This window comes from Capricornis sumatraensis, chromosome 3 (assembly GCF_032405125.1).
Source record: "Capricornis sumatraensis isolate serow.1 chromosome 3, serow.2, whole genome shotgun sequence".
Lineage (NCBI taxonomy): Eukaryota > Metazoa > Chordata > Mammalia > Artiodactyla > Bovidae > Capricornis > Capricornis sumatraensis.
Genome location: NC_091071.1, coordinates 69786166 through 69813350, shown reverse-complemented (window position 1 = coordinate 69813350; position 27185 = coordinate 69786166). Strand labels below are relative to the sequence as shown.

The 27185-nt window shown below is 36.3% G+C and overlaps 1 protein-coding gene across 1 annotated transcript in view; it reads right to left on the bottom strand.

The window, feature by feature from the left end:
- Positions 1-27185, bottom strand: part of TLK1 (tousled like kinase 1) — a 175501-nt gene that overhangs the window by 65445 nt on the left and 82871 nt on the right. Inside the window, exons 3-4 of the mRNA XM_068969199.1 lie at positions 18273-18344; positions 155-230 (exon numbers count right to left, since the gene is read on the bottom strand). Coding sequence (XP_068825300.1) covers positions 155-230; positions 18273-18344 — 148 coding nt within the window. The remainder of the gene's footprint in view (positions 1-154; positions 231-18272; positions 18345-27185) is intronic.

Sequence of the window (27185 nt, the reverse complement as noted above, 5' to 3'; positions counted from 1 at the left end):
GTATATTTAAGCTATTATTAGCGCAGATATTACATGGTGTCTATATAAATCACAAAAACAGAAAACTTTAAAACAAATTATTAATGGATTAAAAACCAGAATAATTAACTGCAAATACCTCTTTGGGTATGAAGGAAGATTTTGCTTCACTTACCCTGACTACTTTCATTCTGGTTTTCTGCTTTTCTTTTTCTTCCTCTGGATGATTCTGATTGTTTCTTCTCTGGTGTCTACAGAAAGCAAGTTAACAGACTTTTATAGTTTCAACAAACAAAATTTTATAATCACTATAAATGTCATTTTTATTTTCTAATTTAGAAATTTTGCTAAATAGCGTTCATGCAATGTGAATGTCTAATCACTTACATACAATTTCTTTAAAAGATAAACTTCCATAGCTATTGTATAAATTTTTAAAATTCAAAATGTAGAAGGCATTGTACATATTACTTGAAATTTATAGAATGCGACTTGAGGTGGATGAGAAATCAGAGAGTAATCAGCCTTAAAAGATGCCCTTCAAATTCTTAAAAAACCTCCAAACAGTAACAACAAAACACCATTTGTTTTTCCCATTAGTTTTCTACTATTAACATATATTCTATGAAAGTGTGTGTGTGTGTGTGTATATATATATAACATATATTCTATAAACTTGGGCAAGAGAAAAAGAGCAGAACATAAATCCTAACATATATAATCCCTAAATGCTTGAAATCACCTAAATACTTGAAAATTATCCAACAACAACAGCAAATTCATAGATTATACCCTAAATAGGCGTCTGCAAACTAACAGTCAGCTGGCCAAATCTGGCTAGCCACCTGTTTTTCTCAAGGCCCATAATCTAAGTATAATTCCTACATTTTTTAATGGCTGAAAAATATGAAAACAAAACAAGACTATTTTATTATATGAAAACTGTAAGAAATTCAAATTTCAGTGTTCATAAATTTGGTTTTATTGGAACACACACTCATTCATTTATGTACTGTCTATAATTCCCTTCACACCACAACAGCAGAGTTGAGTAGTTCTGTGAGAAACTGTATGGCACATAAAGCCTAAAAATATCCGGCCCTTTAAAAAAAAAAAGGTTTGCAGAGCTCTATACTACACGATGGCTTGTTCCTAAATTACAGGTTTGTTCTTTTAACTGATAGCAAGTACTTCATCAGGCTAAAACAACAATTTTAGTGGAGTCTGACAGAATGTTGTGTTTAGTGAAAAATTAAAACCAAATGTGCACAAGGCAATGGCACAGAGCCCTCAAATTCTAGAAGCCTGGCAAATATATCTGATGCCAGAACACAGAATATCTGAATGAATGAAAACATCAGGCTACTTAAAATAATTCTCTAAAGGCAAAGGAGTCCTCCAACAAGGAAGGGACTTAACCCACATTTTGGTGTCTCTCGTGGGTAGTTCTGTGATTAAATAGTACAAACGACAAAATACAATGATAGATAATACCTTGAGGTATAATACTTGAGGTTTATATAGATGCTCAATATCAACCTAACTCATATTGAACCTCTTTGGTTCCTCAAGGTATTATTATCTGGGGAATTTTAAGTTCTCTCACTGCCATTTTGCCAACAACATAACAAATTCAGAGAGGTTTAAGTGAATGCTACTGATCTCTGAACTCTTTAAACAGAGAAGTTACACCTTCTCCCCACCACCTCCTCCCACCTTCAGGCCTAGCATAGTTAATTTAATATTACCTTATAAATATATGAATACTAAGTAACTTACTCAACGTAATCAGCATTCAAGTCAGATTCAATTCTGTGTATTTCCAAGCCCTAAATATGCTTTTCCCCTCCTTATATGTGTCATGATTATATGTCCTACATCAAGAAGTAACTGAATGAATCAACTATACAAAAATACTTCAAATTGTCATTAAGTTCATAAATAAAACTTATTATGTCCAATAAACTGCCCATATGTTTTCACACAAATTAAGAGATTAAAGAGAGCCACTCTAACAATCTACTCAAGAGACAGACTGACATACAAGCAGTTTAGGATAAACAGTTCATTACTTTAGTTTCATAGTCATAATCACCAAACTCAGATTTAAATGATTTAACTAATCTTCTATTTCTATTGGAATAAAAATATCATCAGATTAAAAATTCTAAGTTAACAGTTTTATAAGGAATCCTATAATGGATTTTAAAACAAAGGAGGCACCCCAAATAATAATTTATTCATATCCTTCCCAATCTAATCTACATAAAAATATAAGGTCAAGGAAATATGGTTTTTCAGAACAGTTTCTGAAAATGCTTCTAGAACCATTAAAATGCTAGCATTCACTGGCTACCTCCAAGTGAGGATGGAATGGAAAGATACGGTATACGCAGTTATTCTTAAACTTACTTGGGATAACATTCATTAAATACTTTACTGGATATGAACTTCAAGACATTTAAGGTCCTTTTCTTCCTTTTTTTTTTTTTTTTAAGACATATAGGGTAACTGAGTAAAAACTTTTTCTCCAAGGCAAAATTTCCCTGAATTAAATTTTTTTCTGGAATAGGGAAGTGGGACAGTTTTGGGAGAAATGTCATTCTGTTTATCCGAACAAACAAACCCTCAAATGCTTAATGATTACAGTAAAGAAAAAAAAAGGCAAGAGGCTTCCCTCCTTTAAACCAGAGAAGAATCTGAGGAAGGAGAATGAAGGAAAAAAAGGATGACAGGACTAAAATTAATTTTAAGACTGTAATCGAAGACTAATGTGGGTAAGAAGCTGGAAACAGCTAGTAACTGAAAAGCAGAGCAAAGCAAAAGATGAGAAAGAGAAACCTAGATATACCTAAATTTGCTGGTAAAGTAAACACAGGCATTATAAACACACCATTTTGCCTTCCCATGAACTTTCTGCACCCACATCCTAGTATGACTACCTAGTGCTGACCTTTGACTTCATTCTCACCTCTGTCAGCCCAGTGGACCATAATTTTCTCAGAAGAAAAGTACCATGGAGCTCTGAAAACACAGAGACTAAGAATCTAACTCTTGGTCTACTATTTACCATAATTTTCAGCATGTTCCTTAACCAAGACTCAACTTTCTCATCCATTTTAAATGTGATAACAGGGGCATAAAAGGACTGTGGGGACTAAATGAGAAACATACCAGAAACATAAGTAAAATAACATCTAGAACAGTGTATAGACTGTATCGGTAAGCTATACTTATCTGAATGGCTATCCTATTATTCCAAATATCCGTGCGTTTATATATTTCAAGACTTCAATCAAGTGTCATTCATTAAATGATCACCAGCTTTTGAACTAGTAGTTTACAAATTACTTGTAGGGTTTGCAAAATAAACAATGTTTCTTCTTTAAGGTCCCCAGTCAACTATACGCCAATTAGGGCCTTCAGTCTAGGCCCTAAAGATTACATCATTAACGCTAAGATAAATGTACTTTAAACAGTTTTCTGGTTTCGAATTTAAATAATCTGAGCAACACCTATATTAAACAAAACAGAAACTCTCAATGAAGCCTAATGCTGCCAATTCTCCTAGGTCATCCTTTGTGTATGGACTTGAGATTTCGAAGCTTGAGGATTTAGGATAGGCAGAAACTCAGCAAGTATTTAACCTCTAAAATGGCTAATCACTGAAAAAAACTTCAGAATACTATCGGCGACTTCCACATTGTACTCTGGGGACACCTCAGGGGAAAGGAGGCTGTGTCTCCGAAGTTACTGAAGGAAAGGAAGGAGCAGGTGGCTGAGCTGAGGCGTGTGCGCTCAGTCACTCAGTCGTGTCCGACTCTTTGCAACCCCGTGGACTGTAGCCCACCAGGCTCCTCTGTCCATGCGATTCTCCAGGTAAGAATACTGGAGTGGGTCTCCAGTGTCTAGCCACTAGACACATCCTATGCCATACCCTATCCCTTGGAACACAGCGCACCTTAAGATCAATACTGTATACCAGATTTACTTCAAAGAAAGAGATCAATGACTTCAAAAATGTTTAAAAACCCCTAATCCTGAAAAACATCAGTTTCCTAGAAAATCTAAGGGACATCAATCAGGTCACCACTGTTAATTTTATAAGGTATAAAACTTGTACACATCGAGCATTTTATACAGACACTTTCAAACTTGTTACTGCTCTAATACTGTCATTCTTTCCTCTATTTTTTCTCAGTTACTGCACTGTAATTGAGCACAATGGGAAGGATCATTATGGAAGGCAAAATACTATGACTTGGCTTTAAAGTAAAGATGGAAAGACTACAGCAATTATAAAAAGTCAAAGAAGTCTGGCATACAGTGGAACAGTGGTTAGGAGAATATGATGAAAGGAGAAACTGGTATTCTTTAAATCCATTTAGTTTTAAAACTTCTAGTTTGTAATCATACCAAAACCTGAATGATTACTCCGGCATTTAAATGTTCCAAGATATTAGGGTGAGTTTATACAGCATTTTCTAGAGTTAGAATTAAAAAAAAAACAAAAAAACAGATAAATCTAAAGGACTCAAGGGGCAATAGTGATATATCTAGTGTTCTATTGCATCTGAAATTTAAGTCAGTGATTATTTTTATATCTAATCATGTGGCCTCTTGATTTATCTTAAAATAAAAATAAATCTGTCTTTCATCAATGCAAATAAGACTAAATATAAGAAAATAAGAACCTTAATGCTATCACAGAGTGAGGGAGAGAAAGCAACATGGATTGTCGAAAATTGATCACGACCTCCACAAGCCTCCGACTAGAGTGAAAGTCGCTCAGTCGTGTCCGACTCTTTGTGACCCCATGCACTATACAGTCCACGGAATTCTCCAGGCCAGAGTACTGGAGTGGGTAGCCTTTCCCTGCTCCAGGGGATTTTCCCAACCCAAGGATCGAACCCAGGTCTCCCAGGGTAGAGAGATATTTTAAATTACTAGAATAAATGCATGACAGAAAATTGTAACAGTTTGTGAAAAGATATTATAATGTCAATAAAAGAGGAGTGGATATTAAAATTTATTCTTCACCTCTACCTTAGGTAGAGATCATAAAATCCAACTGAATGGAACAAAAACAAAAGTCAGACAGTATCACATGTAATAAAATTACTGAGTTAACAGACACAAATATTTTTAATTTCTTTCCATTAAATGAGAAAATAAGGTAGAAAGAAAAGTTGTTCTAATATTAAGTAATATCTGTATAACAAAATATTCAACCCTCAAACTTGTCAGAATGAATTTTTTCTGACTGATTCACTTACTAAAGACTGATTTTAAAAATACAACTCATTAGCTACTTCAATGATTCATATAGTTACTGAGGTACCAAATTCAAGGTCATTATACTTTTGACAAATGGCACTTACACCTTTTTGCCCACAGCTGGTAATAACAATGTTTCATTCACATTTCCAGGCAAAATCTTTCCAATCAGTTTTGAGACAGAAGAAATCTTTGATATTTTATAGCACATATGAAAACAGCACTGAACTAAAAGGGATATCTGGAGCCTTATAACAATAATCAATGTAAAATAGATGTTCCAGTCAAGAATATCAAAAGTACAAGAAACTTATTTCTTCCAACCTTTGCTGTAAAGATTAGGTTAGAAAAATGCCCTATATGAAAAATGAAATTATGTAGTGAGAACTTCCTTGCAGCTTTGTATCTGATTTACATTTAGATAAAATCTATCACAAAATATGTATACCCTAATTCCAGGATGATTTTGAGTTAGCATGACCTGAAAAATTCTCAGTCTTTCTCTGCCCAAGAGTCAAACTTTAATACTAACAATTATTTGTAAATCTTTGCTTGACTCTTTGACACCCAAAAGATCTATGTTATATTGCAAATTCAATATAAAAAATATGAAAAGTTTATATATGCAACATTTTGGGATCTTATCATCAAATAAAAGCTGTTTCACCAAATAAAAGCTGTTTCCTTGCTGTTTAAAGGAAATCCAAACAACATATCAGCAATTCTGAGTGTAGTCTATTCTGCTGTATTGCCTTGATCATTTAATAATATGTAACGTCAAAGATGGTAGACAGCCAAAAAGAAATCAGGCAACCCCCAACTCAAATGTACGCTGCCTTCAGTTAACTTAAAGTGCGCCAGCTCACAACATTTTTAAAAGCCTGAAGGATTTTGACTCCCTCCACAAACATACAGCATCCATAACCACATCAGTACCTAAAAATATATAATATTTCATCCCATTTTCAATTTTTAAAAGCTACTTATACCTACCATCCTCACAGCTATATTAGGTTGGTACAAAAGTAATTGTGGCTTTGGACCATGAATTTTAAATCATTGTTACTAGGCTCAAACGCGTCTTTATTAATCAAAATAGGAACCATTACAGTCAACACATTTTTGCCAAAGAGAAGTTTATTTCTATAGTGTAAAAATTCAGGCCTCAGGATTTGAGGAATTTTTGGAAACCATTCTGTGTCCTGTAGAGGTGTCTGAAGAAGTGGTAGTCAGTTGGTGAGAGGTCAGGTGAGTATGGCAGATGAGGCAAAACTTCACAGACCAATTCGTTCAACTTTTGAAACGCTGGTTGTACATCATGTGGCTGGGCGTTGTCATGGAAAAGAACGGGACCCTTTCTGTTGACCTATGCTGGCGGCAGGTGTGTTCAGTTTTTGGTGCGTCTCATCGATTTGCTGAGCATACTTCTCAGATGTAATGGTCTTGCCAGGATTCAGAAAACTCTAGATCACCAAAATTCAGCAGCAGATCACCAAACAGTGACCATGACCTTTCTGGGTGCAAGTTTGGCTTTTGGAAGTGCTTTGCAGCTTCTTCTTGGTTCAACCACTGAGCTGGTCACCACTGACTGTCATATAAAATCCATTTTTTGTCACACATCACAATCCAATTGAGAAATGGTTCACTGTTGCTGCACAGAATGAGAAGATGACACTTCTAAATGATTTTTTTTTTTTTGATTTGCAGTCTGGTCATGAGGCACCCACCTATCAAGTTTTTTCACCTTTCCAATTTGCTTCAAATGCTGAATGGTCAACACTGAGTTCTTCAGCAAAACTTTCTGTAGTTTTAAGAGGACCAGCTTTGATGATCCTCTCAGTTGGTCCTTGTCACCTTCCAATGGCAGACCACTGTGCTCCTGCATCTTCAAGGCTCTCATCTCTGTGGCAAAACTTCTCGAAGCACCACCGCACTGTATGTTCGTTTTATCAGTTCCTGGGTCAAATGTGTTGATGTTGTGTGTTGTTTTTGCTGCTTTATGAACTCAAAAGAAACTGATCGAATTTGGTTTTTGTCTAACATCATTTCCATAGTCTAAAATATAAACAGCAAGTAGTAAGTCATTGGCAAAAAAAACAAAGCGAGAAATGTGCATTAAAATAATGTGTAACATAACCACATTTATTTAAGAATGCATTCCAATATCAAAAGGCAAAGATCAACAAGGCAAAACGGCAATTACTTTTGCACCAACCTAATACTTCTTACGCTATTACCTGGACCTATTTTAATTTATATTCACATTTGCTTAAAAGGAACATATTACATCTTTGATACTGGTAAAGTACAGTTTTGTTTGCCACTTTCTTATCATTTACACGGCATAACTATCTCTTGGCATTTTCTCTTCTGGCTTTCTCTTTGACTTAAGGCTTTATTTACTAAATACTATAAACCATAAAATTAGAATCAAGTTGGACTTTCTCCTCTGTTCATACGATCTGACAAGTAGTTTTCAAATCATACAATCAGGATAAAACAGCCACAGGGAGCAAATACTACAGGGGCAAAAAGCAAATTTTCAAGATACTGTTGTCTGAGAATGTTGACATTTTGAGAATGCCTGTTACAAATACTATTATTATAATACAAAATACTATTATAAATACTAAATTTAGAAAGTTAACTACCTGACTTTTTTAAAGTGATATTTCATTGTTATTATTTTCTATCTAGCAGTACTGCACTATAACCAGGAAAAAGAAAATCATTTTTTTCCTTTTAGTCTATTTTTTAAAAGAAATTGTTCTATAATTTATCTATTAGCACAATTCTCAATGTTGACTATATTTCATAATCACAAAGCTGTTATTTACAGCTCATGCTGGTGTCCCCATCACAAATTTAAACATCTCTGAAAGGACATCAAAGAAATCCATATGTTTTAAAAGCTCCAAAAGTGATGCTGATATATCATCAGGATTAGCAATAGTCACTCTAATATATAGTAATATAGCATGTATTTCCTGCACATTCCACTTTAGAGAATCTCTAAAATTAGTTGTTATTCTTTATATAATCTTCCATTAAAAATTACAGACCAAAATTATGACATACAGCAGAAACTTCATTAGGATATGAGAAGTCCAAGGGGTTGTTATGGTTACTCAGTTATTTTAGAAATGACAATTATTCTTAAAGAAAACTAGTAAAATACTATGTTCATAAAAACACATCTAATACTTTAAAAACTCTACTATAGTACAAGCATACCTCATTTTATTGAGCTCTGCTTTACTGCACACTTTGCAGATATAACATTTTTTACAAACTGAAGGTTTCTGGCAATCCTGATCTAGCAAGTCTTTTGATGCCATTTTCCCAACAGCATTTGCTTACTTTCTCTTTGTGGATCACATTTTAGTAATTTTTACAATATTTCAAACTTCATTATTATATTTGTTATGGTGATCTGTGATCCATGATCTTTGATGTTACTACTGTAACTGTGTTGGGGTGGCACAAACTGTGACCATATATGACAGTGCTCTTAATTGATAAAATATTGTGTGCCTTCTGATTGCTCCACTGACCAGCCATTCTCTCCCTCTTGCACTTCTCTATTCTCTAAGACACCACAATACTGAGATTAGGCCAACTAGTAACCCTACAATGGCCTCTGAGAGTCCAACTGAAAGGAAGAGTTCTATATCTGACTTCACGAAAAGCTAGAAAGGATACAGCCTAGTGAGGAAGGTATGCTGAAAACTGAGAGACAAGCTGAAAGCTAGGCCTCCTGCGCCAGTTAGGTTGTAAATGCAAAGAAAAAGTTCTTGAAGGAAATTAAAAGTACTACTACAGTAAACACACAAATTGTAAGAAAGCAAAACACCCTTACTGGGGATATGGAGAGCATTTGAGTGGTCTGGACAGAAGATAAAACCAATCACAACATCCCCTTAAGCCAAAGACTAATCCAGAGCAACTCTATGAAGGCTGAGAGAGGTGAGGAAGTTAGAAGTGTGAAGAGGTAGAGGTTGGTTTATGAGGTTTATGGAAAGAAGCTGTTTCCTTAACAATGAAAGTACAAGGTGAAACAGCAAGTACTGATGTAGAAGCTGCAATGAGTTATCCCACAAACCAGCTGAGATAATTACTGAAAGCGGCAACAGTAAACAACAGGTCATTGTAGACAAAACAATCTTCTATTGGAAGAAGATGCCACCTAGGACTTTCATAGCTCGAGAGAAGTCAGTGCCTGGCTTCAAAGCTTCAAAAGACAGGCTGACTGACTTGTTAGGGGCTTTTACAATTGGTGACTTGAAGTTGAAGCCAATGCTCATTTACCATTCTGAAAATCCTAGGACCCTTAAGAATTATTACTAAATCTACTCTGCCTGTATTCTGTCTGAATATTCACTGGAAGGATGATGTTGAAGCTAAAGCTCCAATTCTCTGGCCACCTGATGTGAAAAATCAACTTAATGGAAAAAATCCTGATGCTGGAAAAAACTGAGGGCAGGAGAAGAGGGTGACAGAGGATGAGATGGTTGGATGGCATCACCAACTCAATGGACATGAGTTTGAGCAAACTTGTGAAGGACAGGGAAGCCTGGCGTGCTTCAATCCATGGGGTCGCAGAGTCGGATATGACTTATCGACTGAACAACTATTACTACTACTCTGACTGTGTTCTATAAACGGACAACAAAAACTGGACGATCACACATCTGTTTACAACATGGTTTGCTAAACATTTTAAGCCCACTGTTGAGTCCCAGTGCTCAGAAAACAAAGAGATTCCTTTCAAAATATTACTGCTCACTGACAATGCACCTGGTCATCCAAGAGCTCTAATGGAGATGTTCAAGGTTAATGTTGTTTTCATTCTTGCCAACAAAACATCCATTCTATAGCCCACAGGTCAAGGAGTAATTCCAACTTACAAGTTTTATTATCTAAGAAATACATTTTGTAAGGCTGTAACAGCCACCTGTGGCCTTCCCAGATAGCGCCAGTGATAACCTGCCTGCCAACGCAGGAGACGAAAAAGATGTGGGTTCAATCCGTGGGTTGTGAAGATCCCCTGGAGAAGGAAATGGCGCTCCACTCCAGTATTCCTGCCTGGAAAATTCCATGGGCAGAAGAGCCTGGCGGGCTACAGCCCGTGGAGTTACAAAGAGTCAGACACAACTGAGCACCTGAGCACATAAAATATAGCTGCCATAAAAGTCCTTCAATGTAATTCCTTCGACAGATCTAGGCAAAGTAAACTGAAAACTTTCTGGAAAGGATTCATTATTCTAGAGCTATTAAGAACATTTAGGATTCATGGGAAAAGGTCAAAATAGTAACAGAAACGTGGAAGAGATTGGTTTCAACCCTCATGGATGACTTTGAGGGGGTCAAGGCTTCAGTGGAGGAAGTAACCACAGATGTGATGGACACAGCAAGATAACTAAAAGCAGAAGTGGAGTCTGAAGATGTGACTGAACTGCTGCAATCTCACGATAAAATTTCATGCTCAGTGGTAATGAATCCACCTGCCAATGCAGGAGATGCACACGTGGGTTTAATCCTTGAGTTGGGAAGATCTCCTGGAGTAGGAAAGATCTCCTGGAGTAGGACATGGCAACCCACTCCAGTATTCTTGCGAGGAAAATCCCATGGACAAAGGAGTCTGGTAGGCTACAGTTCATGGAGTTCTAAAGAGTTGGACAGAACTGAGTAGCAGCACTGCTACAAAGAAATCAATGGTGAAAGGAAGAGTCAATTAACGTGCAAACATCATTGTTGTTTAAGAAATGGCCAGAGCCTCTCTAACTTCCAGCAACCATCACCCTGATTGATTAGTCAGCACTCATCAGTACTGAAGCAAGACGCTCCACCAGCAAAAAGATTACGACTTGCTGAAGGCTTAAAAGATGGTGAGCATTTTTTAAGTAGTATTTTAAAAAATTAAAGCATGTACATTGCTTTTTCAGATATAATGCTGCTGCACACTTGACAGATTATGGTATAAACGTAAGTTTTATACGCACTGTGAAACCAAAAAATCATGTGACTCGCTTTATTATGATATTTGCTTTATTGTGGTGATATGGAACTAAACCTGCAGTATCTTTGAGGCATGCCTGAATAAGATACTAAAACCAAATTTCTCAGTATTGTCAACTTGTGCTGAATGCACTTAAGTGTGAAAACGTATTTGTCAGAAAAAAAAAAATTTGTGAAGTGCTGTCAGTCCAGGCATATCCTGGATTAGCAAATTTGATGAATATTATAAATCATCTTAAAACTAAATACTTCCAAAAAAGAATACCACTCTTTTTCAAAAGACTAACTAGGGTCATTAACTTATAAGCAATATACTACCTTAGTTATACAGAGAGAGCACAGAACAGTAGCTGAAAGCATCACTTTCAAATAAGACACTGGAGAATTCTGACCATTAACTTATTATATGTAGCAAATGAACCTCTCTAGGCTTCTGTTTTCACAGAAGAGATGTGAAACTTAACAGAAATGTCATCTAGCTCCACATGTAACATGCTAAACTTTATTTTCCCTCCTTCATTAATGGGGTGGTTCCCAACCAGAGGACATTTGCCTCTACCCCAAAGGCTATCTGGCAATATCCAGAGACATTTTCGGTTGCCACAACTCGGGGTGGGGGCCAGGGGATGGGCTACAGATATCTAATCTACCATGTAGAGATGCTGCTAAGTATCCTGTTACACATGTCAACTCTCTCCCCACCCCAAGAATTATCTGGCCCCAAAGTCAATAATGTTTAGAAACCTTGGTTTGATGAATACATTAGAATTATATGTTGACACAAAAACTGCTTGTGTATTATGTGACAACTAAAGGCTGTTATCAAATTTATTTATTCAACAAATATTTACTATGCCTCTATAATGCTTAAGTGCTATACCAGAGTCCACTTTAAAGTATGTTTTCATTGTTAAAGTGACCTGGCATTTTTCTCTTCAAATATTGTTTTCATTCGTCAGCTTAGAATTTTCTTGCTCTAAAAATCACCCACCCACACTAAATGTACTTTTTTTTAAAAAGGGAAACACTAAAAAAAAGGGGTGGGGGGACATTTAACAGCTGTTTGTTTGCTTTCTAAATAAATGGCCTACAGAATCAAGATTTACTGATTTATAAGAAATCAAAAATAATCTAGACAGAGTATACCAGAGTTTCTAAGAAGGGAGCCTAAGTATGCTTATTTTGGAAAGGTGATTCTGACACACACAGTCCTCCACTTTTATGGAAACGGGAACACAGAGCCAGTCAGTACTGGGCCAACATTTGACTTCCAGTGTTCTTCCTTCCCAGACACTAAGGACATACAGGCAACCAGGACAGACCACCTCCTTTGCTGTGGACTCTGTCACATAATGTATCTTAGCACTGGATGCTCCATAACTCTAACTGAATATACTTCCTGTAAGAACATGTCCTTTCGGGACTTCCACCACCCTTCACTGGAGGGTGCGTGGGTTCAATCCATGGTCAGGGAACTAAGATCGCACATGCCATGGGATGAGGTCAAAGAAGAAAAAAACGTTCTTTAGTGTTTAGTGGTAGACTATTTGAATACAGTTTTTTCTTTTTAAATAAAAGGAAATTCCAAGTAATTCCAAGCATTTCACAGAAACTATAATTTCTAAGTTTGATATTAGTCTTAATAGAGGGAAAAAAAAACACACACACATTTATTCCCCTACTGAGAAAATGTCTTTATTGGTGATACAAAATCTTACTAATCTCACCAAGTACTATAGTAAGAAGTCTGTGAAAAAATACTGCCAGCGGAAGATAGGTAAAGAAGACAGAGGAACTAAATCAAACAGAACATCACGAAAGTCATTTATCAGTCTAAAACATTTCAGAAAATAATGTAGGTTACAGGACACAAAGAATATTTCTTAACATTGATGAGGACAGTACAACGAGATATCTAACAATCTAGAAACTGAACAGATTTAAACAGAATAAAGTAACAAAGTAATTCATTTAGGGAGAAACAGGTATAAAAATCTAACTTCCACTGACATTTAACTATACACCACTAAATTAATTTTTCAAGTTTTCTTTCTTAATGGGTGCTCAAACTAGGACATTAAAGAAAAGGTCTGTCCAGGTTATAAGATGTGTGTGTGTGTATAGGGAGAGAGAGAAGTAAAACTTAAATGAATTTTAAAAATCAATCTAAAACCTGAAATTCAAGGCTAGTATTACCTCTACTTTCAAATAAAATCATAACTTCCAATCAATCTAAAGTCACTAAGTGTTCATGGAGGAAACATTTCAACTAAAGAATATGTAGAGGACAAAAGGGAAAAAGTAGAGATAAAGATAAAAAAGTAGAGATGGGGATGTACATAAAAACAAAGGTAAGACAGAAAATGCTCTCCTAATCCAGGCAATTCATGAATACCAGAGAATCAGTTTATATATTTAGTCAATCATACCATTTAACCAATTCATATATGTCTATGCATAATTCTAATACCAAAAAGGAGATTTTTAAATAAAAGAACTATTTAAGAACTATATAAACAATATGACTTGTTCTAAAGATGAAAATAATGCACCCCTAAAGCCAAGTCTAAGGTTGTTTTATTTCTGATTCCCTAGCGTTCTTAATTTCTACTTCTTCCAGAATATGAAAGTAAGAACACACATGTGGCCCTTTAAAAATTATTTTTAGAAAAGAATAAAACTAAGCATTAATGCTTCAAAGTGTCTTCAACATCATAACTTCAATTCAAATGAGGAGGGGAAAAAATTGGATTTAAATACCAAGACTATTTCTATAAATTAAATTCAAATGAGAAAGTTAATTAGATCTTCTTTCATAAAATGGCTTTCATTAATCAACATTAGTTCCTCTTTGCTTTCTGTCATAAGAGTGGTATCATCTACATATCTGAGGTTGTTGATACTTCTCTGAAGACAATCAAGGCAATGTATCTATACTATATTCCTCTTTCATTACAAGCATTAAAATTCTGAAAGTGCACCAAAGTTTAAATGTTTAGATGCAACAACTGTTCTAGCTTCTGTGTATCTGTAACTTAAAAATCCTTAATCTTAAATAAACCAAATATCCCCCCAAATGCACTTGGATCAAAAAATAAACAGTAATTCAATGCCAGTGGATACATGGTAAAAGAACTGATAATTACCCAGAAGGAAGGGGAGAAAAAAGTTTAGTTCTAGAAAAGGATAGTATGTATTTTAAACTGTTCAACTATGATTCAGATTATACAGAAGTTATATAAAAGGAGACAAAAGGATCCTGCAAGCAGAATGGCAAATGGGTGGAAAACACTGACAAAAGGAAACATGGGCTCCTTATCTAATCCTCATAAAATAATCTGTACTTTCTTCCAGAAATAATAATAATCTGCCAGGCGGTAAGCACACAGACTGTGTGTCTCTAATTCCTTCAGGTATCCTAAGACATTTAAATAAGGTGAGAGACCCCTCTCCCCTGTAAGCTCCTTCCTGTCTCTCCCATAAATTTTTTTTTATGATTCTCCTCACACCCACAATCCACTCAAGATTCTCTCCTTCAGTTGATAATCTCTCTTTCCACTCTGAAGAAAGAGAGAGGTAATTAGGTATGGAAGTTCACTGATCAGAGAAGACTGTTCCTAGTCAGTCCTGTCCACAACTAGTCCTGTCCACAACTAGCCCTGTCCACTGAGTCTGGAACTTCCTACCACCTCTGGGAAAAGTGTACTTTAGCTCCTCCTCTCTCTTCAGCACTCTGCTTGTCCCTGTCCCATCAAAGGTCTGCTATCTCTCCCTAGCACATAAGTCAAGTCTGTTGAGACTCTGGATACCACCTCCTTTCCTCGCAGTCAAGGTTCTTCCAAGAGCAGCCAATATTTGCTCACTGTCCAATTGTTCCTTAATCAACTACTATCTGGCATCTTGCTCTCATTAGGCTACTAAAACTAAGCCTAAGCACACCCTAGTACCTCTGCCTGCTTTCTTCTCATTCTTTGATCTTGTCGTCTGAGATGAGCCCACAGGCTTTCCTAAGGACTCAACTATCGTCTCTTCTTTGAGGGAAGACCTCTCTTTCCTCTTTCCCTACCTCTCCCCTGCAGGCAGATGGAATTAGAGGTTTCTTGCTCTTTCCTTCCATAGTACCTTGTGCTTACATCTGTTGTAGCACAGCCCACACTGTTTATGTAACTGTTTGTTCTACTAGACACTGATCTCATGTGAAAGCAAGAACTGTGTCCTACTCATTTTTATATTCTCTGTGCTTGGACACAGAGGTTAGAAGATAGCAGATATGTAATAAATGCTTACCGAAAATACATTTTTGGAAACTGTTGAACAGCCCCAGAGTGATGTAAAATAAAGCAAAACAAGACTGCAGCAATTTCTTTCATCCAAGACTGGACAATTTCATCAAAAGAAAACCCTTTTTGTTTTACAATTTTACATTTAGAAATAAAAGGCAAGCTCATGTATGAAGTGATTCATATATCAACTACAATGAAAATTTAAGCTGAAGTAATCAACCTAACAGTGAATATCAGATGTTTTTCACTTTTAATAGTAAAAGGATATATGAAAACAAGAGGTTCTTAGTGAATGAAAAACAGTACTGGGAAGAGGTTAGAAACCAGGGGGATATTATTAGTAGGCTAAAATCTTCACAAATACTAAAAGAAAGTAAAATGTCCAATCAATGAACCAAAAATGCAAAATATGCATAATATTTATATTATAATGTGGAAATAAACAGCAGGAAGAAAAGCTAAGAGAATGGAAATCAGGGTGAGGTAGGGGTGGGTGGTAGAGAATGCTATTAAAATAAATAATAAACCTTCTTCTGTTGTCTATAAAAACAAAAACTATTATCTTAAAAAATAAAATATGTTATGGTTCAGAGAATGGATTACCAAAAGAATAAAATGACATCAGCAGACAACGGACTACTACATAAACTTTACTATTACGTGTACTGGGGAAAATAGAAGTACTTCTATCCTGTAGCTCTCTGCTCTCAACAACTTTACTTCATGACCTATATAAGAATCTGTACTGTGATGTATATGAAGTATCACCCCAAGGGAAATCATTAATTGAGCCATCTCGTAGTGAAACAAAATCTTCCAGACAAATCACTTCTTAAAAGACAAACCCCTGCCCCCAAATTTCCTTCTTCAAATTTTAAGGAAAACATATAATCTGTAGTCATTTCCAAAATATTATGCCACTGAACCATTATTTTGTAAAAATTCCAGATGCTGAACACAAAACAGCAAAAGCAAAAAGATTTTAAAAATTTTCTACTGTGACCCCAAATGTCACAAGAAAGCCAAGTACATCCAATGGTTAACCAAATTGTATTTCAGTGCAAATACCATTAAGGTCTTAAAAAAACTTTTTTTAACATAAAAATATAGCCAAAAGTGAGCCTTAGAATTCTTTGACAAGAGGTGGTTATTTTCTTTCAAACTGATTCTTCTGGAAGAATTCAAATATTGCATCTACAACTTATATTGGGACTATGGGTACCTAAAAAGAGACAGAAATATATAACCATTACAGGTGATCTAACTTTTCCTGTTTTTCTATTTAAAAAAAGAGAAAAATCTATCAAAAACACCAGGCTTAGTGAACATAAAAGAGAAATATCTAAAATTATTTTATTATCCTTCATAACATAAAACCCCATGAAAGAGGAGGCATGTGAAATTACTACATAGACCCACACCTGTGGAAATACCAAGAAATGTTCCAAAATCCAAGAAAACATTCTTGATATGGTTTCTGAAAAAATGTACTTTGACAAGATCTACACCTACAATTTTTCAAGACTCAGTGTGTATTAATTTAGGAAAAAAAAAAAAAACACACACCTAAACTGTGATAATCTGGTGCTACAGGGGCTACTAACGCTTACCTCAAGGGAACCTACTGCAGATAAAGTCCCGTCACTTGCACAGTCCTTTCAGCTGCCTGCCAGTTGTCTCTGTGGAAGGGAAAGCCTGATGAGTGAGAGCCCTATGCCACACTCCTCTGGAGTGTCAGGGTGCCTGCACAGAACTCCACAAAACTGTCTACCTCGAGACTCCTAGATGCTTTCAATAAAACAGGGCTTAGAAAGATGCCGCTGTTAATATTCTCCTTCCACTGAACACCACACTAAATGGCTAAAGTGTGCTAATGACCTATTGGTATTATTATCATGGTGATAAATCTACACTAAACCAAGCAGAAAAAAGACTAAAATGGATCAAACAGAAATAAGTTAACACTGACAGGGGAAATATACATACACACACACACACATGTTGAAAAGTGAGTGACAGAACTCTATTATCTGAGAAAAGAAAGTATTACAGACTTTTATTTGCAAAAAGTAAAGTTGTAGCATCAACAAATGAATGCTAATACCCAAAGAACCTCCTGTCTAAATATTTTTTAAAATGCCATCAAGAACATCATGCTCAACGTGAACTATACCATGGATCCAAATATCTACTTATAAAATTCCATGTATTTTCTTAGTGGGAAGAGTAAGTGGGTGGGAAAGGAAGGAATTTTTCAGATATTTTTAAGCATGTAGACTGAAAACCAATAGCATGAAATCCCACAAGAAATTTTAAAAAGAAAACAAAAAACGTGTATCTGTATCTCAAAAAGTAAACAAACCTTTACTCAGGACCAAACTAAGAGGGAAGTATAACAAGAAATAGTAGAAAACAGTGAAAAACAACGTATTACAAAAATCACGTTCATCTCTTAGAATCATGAATGGCTAGCAACTTAAGAACATCTATTCCATTAATATAAAAGTTCATCTACATAACCAAAGAAATTATATTTTCTTTCTAATGTCAAATAGCCTTCAGTCTAATGATATGCTTCTAAAGCAGAATAAAGCGCTCCTAAAAAACAAAGATTAACATTAAGCACAAGTATTAAAGAAGGAAAAAAAATAATTTAAAAAAAGGTGATTCCAACTTTTCCTTCAATAGCAACATATTTAAAATGAAGTTACTCACCTCTGATTCTTTGTCACTCAAAGATCCCAAGCTTCCAAAACTGTGATTAGAGCTTTCATTATTTGTTGAGGCCTGTGAAAGATTTTTTTAAAGGTAAAAATTAGGAGTAATTTTAAATGGAACATATTACAAAGTAAATAATCTATCTTTATAATTAAAAATATAATTCCTTTAAATATGGAAGACAAATGAAGTAAAAATAAGAAACATTAAAAAAAATAAACACCAATGTTGTAACAACATAGCTTAGAATGTTTTATCAAATCAATAAAGTTCTGTTGTGTTTCAGGAACTGACTTCTTAGCTGATTTTTTAGATTATCAGATTCAGGACCAAAAGAAGTGAGATGTTATTAGGATAAAAAGAGCCTTAAAATTACTTCCCAATAAAAACTAATCTAATGCTTCCTTTAACTAAAAGTATTATTTGTGTTCCTTAATCCCCATCACAGCCTTATCAAATTCTATCATATCCCATCCTCACCCCTTTGCCTCTTCATGTAAAAAACTGGTCAGCCTTCAGTTTCTCTTTGTTTGAGATTAGTCTTTCAAAAGAATCTTATATTAACCTGACCATGTTAACTGCTTCACTGAAGAGTTTCTAAATTTCTTTTACAATATTTTGGACTGTGACAGTAATGAGCTATCTCTGTCAGATAACATTTTCTATGTTACTATATGTTTCTATGATGCTTATTATTTTGTGGACTTTTTGGAAATATTAGTACCTTAGATCAATGTCTTGCAGAAATGTTTAGAGCAGACTAGAGCATATATGCCAAAGAGGACATATGAATGAACTTCATGGACAGGTGGGCCAGCTGATAGCTCTATGTTTCCCTTCAATCTGTAAGAGTAACTATTAATCCTACCATTACGAAGTTGCAAATTAGCCTATAATTACACTAGACTGACAAATTTCCAATTGATGATTGATGGGACATATTGCATATATGTCCAGGGCTATGCTGTAAAGGCTATTTTTAACACACAGTACTTGAACTAAGATTCAAGCACTATTTAGAGGAATTTATAATCTAGTTAAGACAAGATTATCCAATTAGAAACAGGCAACACCATAAACAGAAATTAAAGAGTGATAAATTAGAAAGATTCAGGGACAATGGAACCAGTGGCAATGTTTCTGAGCATCCCTAAACCCCCAAACCTACGTTTACAACAAAACCGGGTGACAAGGATCTCCATAAATCTCCCTAAAATAGTATGTGGGAACAAATCACCAACAGAACCTGCACTGTATGAGAAGCGGCAGAAGGAAACAGAGTGTCTGACACATCTGAGAAGAGAGATTCCCCAGAGAGCTATAACTGGAAGGGTTTCTGCATCTACCTGCAGTCTAACGTTGCGGCAGTTAGCCTCTATGGACTCTTTAAACTGATCTGTCACTAACAGCGTCACAATCAGCATAAACTACTGAGCATGCAATCGAAATTGAGCGCATTAAGTATAATGAATATAAAGAAATGAGAATAGCAAAGCTTTAGAAATCTCAAGAAAGCAAATGCCACACTTCTGAAGAGTTCCCAAAAACAACAGCAGAGGGCGCTCTGTAAGAAATGCCACCCTAAACCAAAGCAACAGAAAATGATGTGAATCGATCCATGAAATTGCTAAGGGGGGAAAAAGGCAAAAGGCACAGAATTACATCCTGATAATAAGCACATATCAGGAAAATACGCCCACCAAATAGATGAATTTATAACCAACCATTTCAAAACGAGCTAGAAACATGACTCAAGACATGAAAGAGTAATACAAATCAGAGGTCAGAAAACTAAGAAGGTAATGGAATTCAGGGAAGTATCAGAAATTGAAAGATTTTTTTCAAAAATGAAGATTAAACCTGAATGAACCCAAGAGAAAATACATACAACGGATAATGCTTTAAGAGAACAAGAAGGCAAAAAGTAGGAACAGTTTTGGAATCAAACGAACTGAAGAGATTAAAAGGGTGAGAGAAAGCAATCACTTAATAAAGTAATAAGGATCCAACATCCTAGTAACAGAAGTCTTCAAAAAACACCACCACAAGAGAACAAATTAGTGAAAACTATAATTTGAAAAGACTTTTTTGAAAACAAAAACCAAAATCTGAAACTACTGACTGAAGGAACACCACGTACACTTAAGAATTCAGCCCAGAAGGCCAACATCTGATTTCCCAAAGGCAACACTTTACTTTTGTCGGAAGAAAACAGAGCAACATATTCCAGATATTCAAGGAAAAAACTATGAATAAAGTATCTTATGTTTGGTAAAATTGATTTCTCATCACATGGAAGACACAGATAAACTTATCAAAATGCCAAAAATCGGGGAACACTGCTCCCATGATGGCAAGCAGCAACATTCTTGCTGACACAGATTAGATGAGAAGTACATCGAATAGAGTATAAAACTTAATGGCTATATGTATAGAAAAATTTTAAAGAACTATGGCATGGAAATTCATGGAAAGCAAAAGCAAAAAATTTTTACACTATTTTCAATCATCTGTGTGGTCATTGTGATAGTACAGACACTGTTGAGACTGCTGTGTGTGAGATACAGAAAGGAGTAAATAAATACATTAATTAAATTATTCTAAAAACATGAGATTTTTACCTTTCAAAAAAAATACACACCCCACAGACCTTGCCATGAGTAATAACCCAATATCTCTTATCAGAACAACATTCACACAGATAATAAATTCCAGAAAAAAAGCATATAAAACAACTACCTAAAGGCACTTGAGCAATCAAAAACAGGCAGAGTCTGATTAGAAGACAATATTTGGAAGGAAAAAACAGAATTGAATGGGTTTCCTATTTCTACAGCTTTTGCCTGAGAGAAGGCCCCTAGATTGAGCTGCACAGAGCAGCTGAAATTTCAATCAAAAGATACAGTCTTAGAGGCTTGAGTTTGAAGCTGCCACAGTAGCTGCCAAGATACATACTGGAAAATAAAGAACCAGAAAGAGAGAGAGAACCACAAAGAACTATACCCATGTCTCTGGCTGGTCACTGACCTATGCAAGAGTGGAACAGATTCTAAGCATCCAGTAAGATCTGCCATCCTCTTCAGGGAGACACAGTTGAGATTTCAGTTCAGCCAAATTAACTGCTTGAAAATACAAATAATAACCAAAATACTAACACTCTCCATAAAAACACACTAAATCTGAGTTACTATAATGTATCATTACAGTATGTAGGATATAATACAAAATTTCTTAGCACATGAAGAAACAAGAAAATGAGACCCATACTCCAGAGAAAAGACAATCAACAGAGACCAACCACAAGGTAACCCAGATATTAAAATTAGCAGACAAAAATCTTAAAGCAGCCACCTGTAAATATGCTCAAGACAAGAAGGGAAAATAAACTTGTTACTAAATGAACAAATTGGAAATTTCAGCAGAGAAATAAAAATGTCAAAAAGAGCCAAATGGAAACACCAAACTGAAAAGTTCACTTTCTAAAATAAAAATTCACAGAGAATGGATAAAGTATTGAAGACAGATCAAAAATTAGTCCAACTAAGAAACAGAGAAAAATAATGAAAAGAATTTATCTGCTAGACACTATTAAATAGTCTAACACATGAATTTGGAGTCACAGAGGGAGAGAAAAGGACAAAAAAAAATTTTTTTTTTTTTAAAGAAATGGGCAGAAAATTCTCAACACTGGTGAAAGACATAAATTCACACATTGATGATCCCAAGCAAGATAAGCACAAAGAAAATCATACCTAGATACGTCACAGTCAAACTGCTGAAAACCAAAGTAAAGAAATCTAACCACAATGAGGTATCATCTCATACCTATTAGGGTGGCCATCATCAAAAAGACAAGAAATAACAAGTGCTGGCGAGGATGTGGAGACAAGAGAACTTGCCTACACTGCTGGTTGGAATGCACGTTGGTACAGCCACTGGGGTATCCTCAAAAAAGTACAGAACTACCATGTGCATGTGTGCACACTCAGTCGTGTCCGACTCTTTGTGACCCCATGGACTGCAGCCACCAGGCTTCCCCGTCCATGAGATTCTCCAGGGAAAAATATTCAAGTGTATTGCCATTTCCTCTGCTAGGGGATCTTCCTGACCCAGGGATAGAACCCACATCTCCTGTATTAGCATGCAGATTTTTTTTTTTACCACTGATCCACCTGGAAAGACTCCCTATCCTTGCCAAGAACTACCATATGTTTCAGGAATTCCATTTCTGCATGTTTATCTGAAGAAAATAAAAATAGTAACTCAAAATTATATCTGCACCTCAATGTTCACTGTAGCATTATTTACAATAGACAAGACATGGAAGCAACCCAAGTGTCTATCAACTGATGAATGGTTAAGGAAAATGTGGGGTGTGCGTGTGTGTATATATGTACATAAGACACTATTCAGCCATTAAGAAAAAGAGAAATCTTTCCATTTGTGGCAACACAGAACCTGAAGACACCATGCTAAGGGAAATATGTCAGAGAAAGACAAATGCCTTCTGATCTCATTTATGTGTGGAATCTTAAAAAAACAATAAAAATTTTAAAACACAAGTTCAAAGATATAGAGAAGAGATTGCTGGTTGCCAGAGACAAGTGGGGGATGGGGGAGAAATGGATAAATGGGGTCAAAAAGTACAAACTTCCAGTTATAAAATAAATAAGTCTTGGGGATATAATGTTCAGCATGGCAACAATAGTTAATAATATTATATTGGCATATTTGAAAGTTGCTGAGAAAGTAAATCTTAAAAATCCTCATCACAAGGAAAACAATTGTGACCAGACTGCGAAGAAGGCTGAGTGCCGAAGAATTGGTGCTTTTGAACTGTGGTGTTGGAGAAGACTCTTGAGAGTCCCTTGGACTGCAAGGAGATCCAACCAGTCCATTCTGAAGGAGATCAGCCCTGGGTGTTCTTTGGAAGGAATGATGCTAGAGCTGAAACTCCAGTACTTTGGCCACCTCATGAGAAGAGCTGACTCATTGGAAAAGACTCTGATGCTGGGAGGGATTGGGGGCAGGAGGAGAAGGGGACGACAGAGGATGAGATGGCTGGATGGCATCACTGACTCGATGAACGCGAGTCTGAGTGAACTACGGGGGTTGGTGATGGACAGGGAGGCCTGGCGTGCTGCGATTCATGGGGTCGCAAAGAGTTGGACACGACTGAGCGACTGAACTGAACTGAACTGAACGGTGATGTTAACTAGACTGTGGTGATCACTTTGCAATATACACAAATATGGAATCATATTGTATACATGTGATCTAATCTAAATGTAATCTTAAACATCACTTATACCTCAATAAAAAACTTACAATTAAAAAAAAATAAAATCCTGAAAGCAGCCATGGAAAGAAAACACATTACATTCATGAGAACAAAAAAGGATATGACTGACAGCTAGCTTGTCACAATAGGTATTAGAGGTCAGACTTCATCTCTGGAAATGTAAGCCAGGAGAACTCTAGACTGAGACATAAGGCACAGATGAGGAAAGAGAAGGCCTTAAGTGCATAGCTATATACTAAATGAAGACACTCAGCACCTTTCTGTGCTAACCTAGAAAGGTGGCAGCCAAAATTAAACTCTTCAGGTTGAAGATTACAGAATTTCTCTCTGGGAAACCAAACCATCATTTAAGAGACAAGACTTACAGACACCAAGAATCAAAAATCACTCAGAAGAATGACCCAGTCAAGTCATCCTACTGAAGTAAAGCCTGCCTATTCAACACTTCTAGTAAGTGTTCCAGTGCCTAACGTATAGATATGAAGAAGGCCCCACATTACCAGATATCAGAAAAATATAAACAAAACAAATTTTTTTAAACCCACAGGAAAAACACAACCCAGGAAGCAGGAAAAAAAAAAAAACTTCACACAAAAATAAAACTATCACTCATCTCACACGCTAGTAAAGTAATATTCAAAATTCTCCAAGCCAAGCTTCAGCACTACGTGAACCAGGAACCTCCAGATGTTCAAGCTGGTTTTAGAAAAGGCAGAGGAACCAGAGATCATTGCCAACATCCGCTGGATCATCGAAAAAGCAAGAGAGTTCCAGAAAAACATCTACTTCTGCTTTACTGACTATGCCAAAGCCTTTGACTGTGTGGGATCACAATAAACTGGAAAATTCTGAAAGAGATGGGAATACCAGACCACCTGACCTGCCTCTTGAGAAACCTATATGCAGGTCAGGAAGCAACAGTGAGAAGTGGACATGGAACAACAGACTGGTTCCAAATAGGAAAAGGAGTACGTCAAGGCTGCATATTGTCACCCTGCTTATTTAACTTCTATGCAGAGTACATCGTGAGAAACACTGGACTGGAAGAAACACAAGCTGGAATCAAGATTGCCGGGAGAAATATCAATAACCTCAGATATGCAGATGACACCATCCTTATGGCAGAAAGTGAAGAGGAACTAAAAAGCCTCTTGATGAAAGTGAAAGAGGAGAGTGAAAAAGTAGGCTTAAAGCTCAATATACAGAAAACGAAGATCATGGCATCTGGTCCCATCACTTCATGGCAAACAGATGGGCAAACAGTGGAAACAGTGTCAGACTTTATTTTTGGGGGCTCCAAAATCACTGCAGATGGTGACTGCAGCCATGAAATTAAAAGACACTTACTCCTTGGAAGGAAAGTTATGACCAACCTAGATAGCATATTCAAAAGCAGAAACATTACTTTGTCAACAAAGGTCCATCTAGTCAAGGCTATGGTTTTTCCTGTGGTCATGTATGGATGTGAGAGTTGGACTGTGAAGAAAGCTGAGTGCCAAAGAATTGATGCTTTTGAACTGTGGTGTTGGAGAAGACTCTTGAGAGTCCCTTGGACTGCAAGGAGATCCAACCAGTCCATTCTGAAGGAGATCAGTCCTGGGTGTTCATTGGAAGGACTGATGCTGAGGCTGAAACTCCAATACTTTGGCCACCTCATGCAAAGAGTTGACTCACTGGAAAAGACTCTGATGCTGGGAGGGATTGGGGGCAGGAGGAGAAGGGGACGACAGAGGATGAGATGGCTGGATGGCATTACCAACTCGATGGACACGAGTTTGGGTGAACTCCGGGAGTTGGTGATGGACAGGGAGGCCTGGCATGCTGCGATTCATGGGGTCGCAGAGTCGGACACGACTGAGCAACTGAACTGAACTAAACTGAACTGAACACCCTAGTAATAGCAAACTACGAAAACGAAACATTTTCAGAACAACCCGAAAGGACTCTCCCTGGCTGTCCAGCAGTTAATACGCCACACTTCCGAAACTGCATGGGGAGCAAGTTTCATCCCTGGTTGGAGTCTAAGATCCTGCATGCTGCACAGTGTGCTCAAAATCAAATAAATAAATAAATAAATTTTAAATAAAAAAAAGTAGAGAGTGAACACCTACCCACTCCCAACTCCCACCTTCCCCCAGACAAAAAAAAAGACAAAACATCACTCCTGGAAATTAAAAATTTGATAGCAGAAACACACAGAAAATAAACTGGATGAATTCAAATATAAAGCTGAAGAAATCTTCCCAGGAAGAGAAAAAAATCAAAGAAAATAGAAAACTAGAGAATCTGTCCAAGAGGTACTGTTCCAAATAAGAGTTCCAGAAAAAAGAAAGAAAACTAATGAGGTAAAATTATCAAATAAATAATTGAAAAAACTTTTAAAGAACTGGTAAACATTAGTTTCTGGATTGGAAGGACAGACTTCTGAATCAAGCACACTGGTTCAAGGAAAATCTATACCAACACACATTATAATAAATTTAAATGCCAAGGATGTGAAGCTTCTAGAGAAGAATAACAGGAACATCTACATAGATCAGGAATAAGAACAGCACTGGAGTGCTCAGGAGTTACCACTGGAAGCTAGAAGGCAATGGAACAATGCCTTCAAAACTCTGTCAAAATGATTTCCAACCTAGAATCCTACACCCAAACTAACAGCTATGTGGGAAGAGGAAAGCACGCAAGGTCTCACATATCTGACTACCCATTTACCTTTTCTTAAGAACTGACTAGAAAATCTGCACCAACAAACAAAAGAATAAACCAAGAATGAGGAAAATGGGGCATTTAAGAAACAGGAGCTCAAACAATGGACAGACAGAGAATGAATTCCCATGATGAAAAATAAGAGGGATTCCAGGATGACAGGCACCCGGAAGACACAGAGAGTAACTAACTAGCCTAGATTTCAGAGGCTTGTAAGTAAGTAAGGAAGGGTTAGCTGCTCAGACGTGCCTGATTCTTTGCGACCCCATGGACTGCAGCCCACCAGGCTCCTGTGTCCATGAGATTTTCCAGGCAAGGACACTGGAGTCGGTTGCCATTTCCTTCTCCAGGGGATGTTCCTGAGCCAGGGATTGAACCTGGGTCTCCTGCATTGTGGGCAGATTCTTTACCTACTGAGCTATGGGTCAAAGGCTATGCCAACAGAAAAATAAGATGAAAACAGGTCAAGAAACATATTTGAAAAAAGATTCATAACATCTGCTAGAGATTATATGGATGCTTACATGAATAGTAATAAACTAAAGAAGTCAGTCAACTGTAGGAAAAACAAAAAGTTGTACAAAAGTATTAACAGAAACATAATCATGGAATCTCAAAGCTGTGAATAAAATTTAGTCATAATATAAACAATGAAAATATCTAAATTAGGAAAGGGTTGTAGAAGCTTGAGGGTTGGATAATGTTAAGTGTTACACCTCATCTTTTATAAAAGGAAGTCAATAAATACCAAAAAAAACTGAAAAAAACCCACAAAGAGCTGTAATAATCTTATTTAGAAATATAAACATAAAAAGTAAAATATATCTAGTGTAATAAAAAGCTACAGGTGAGAAGTACTGCCTCTATGAAGAATGAATGTAGGGTTAAAAGAATGGGGC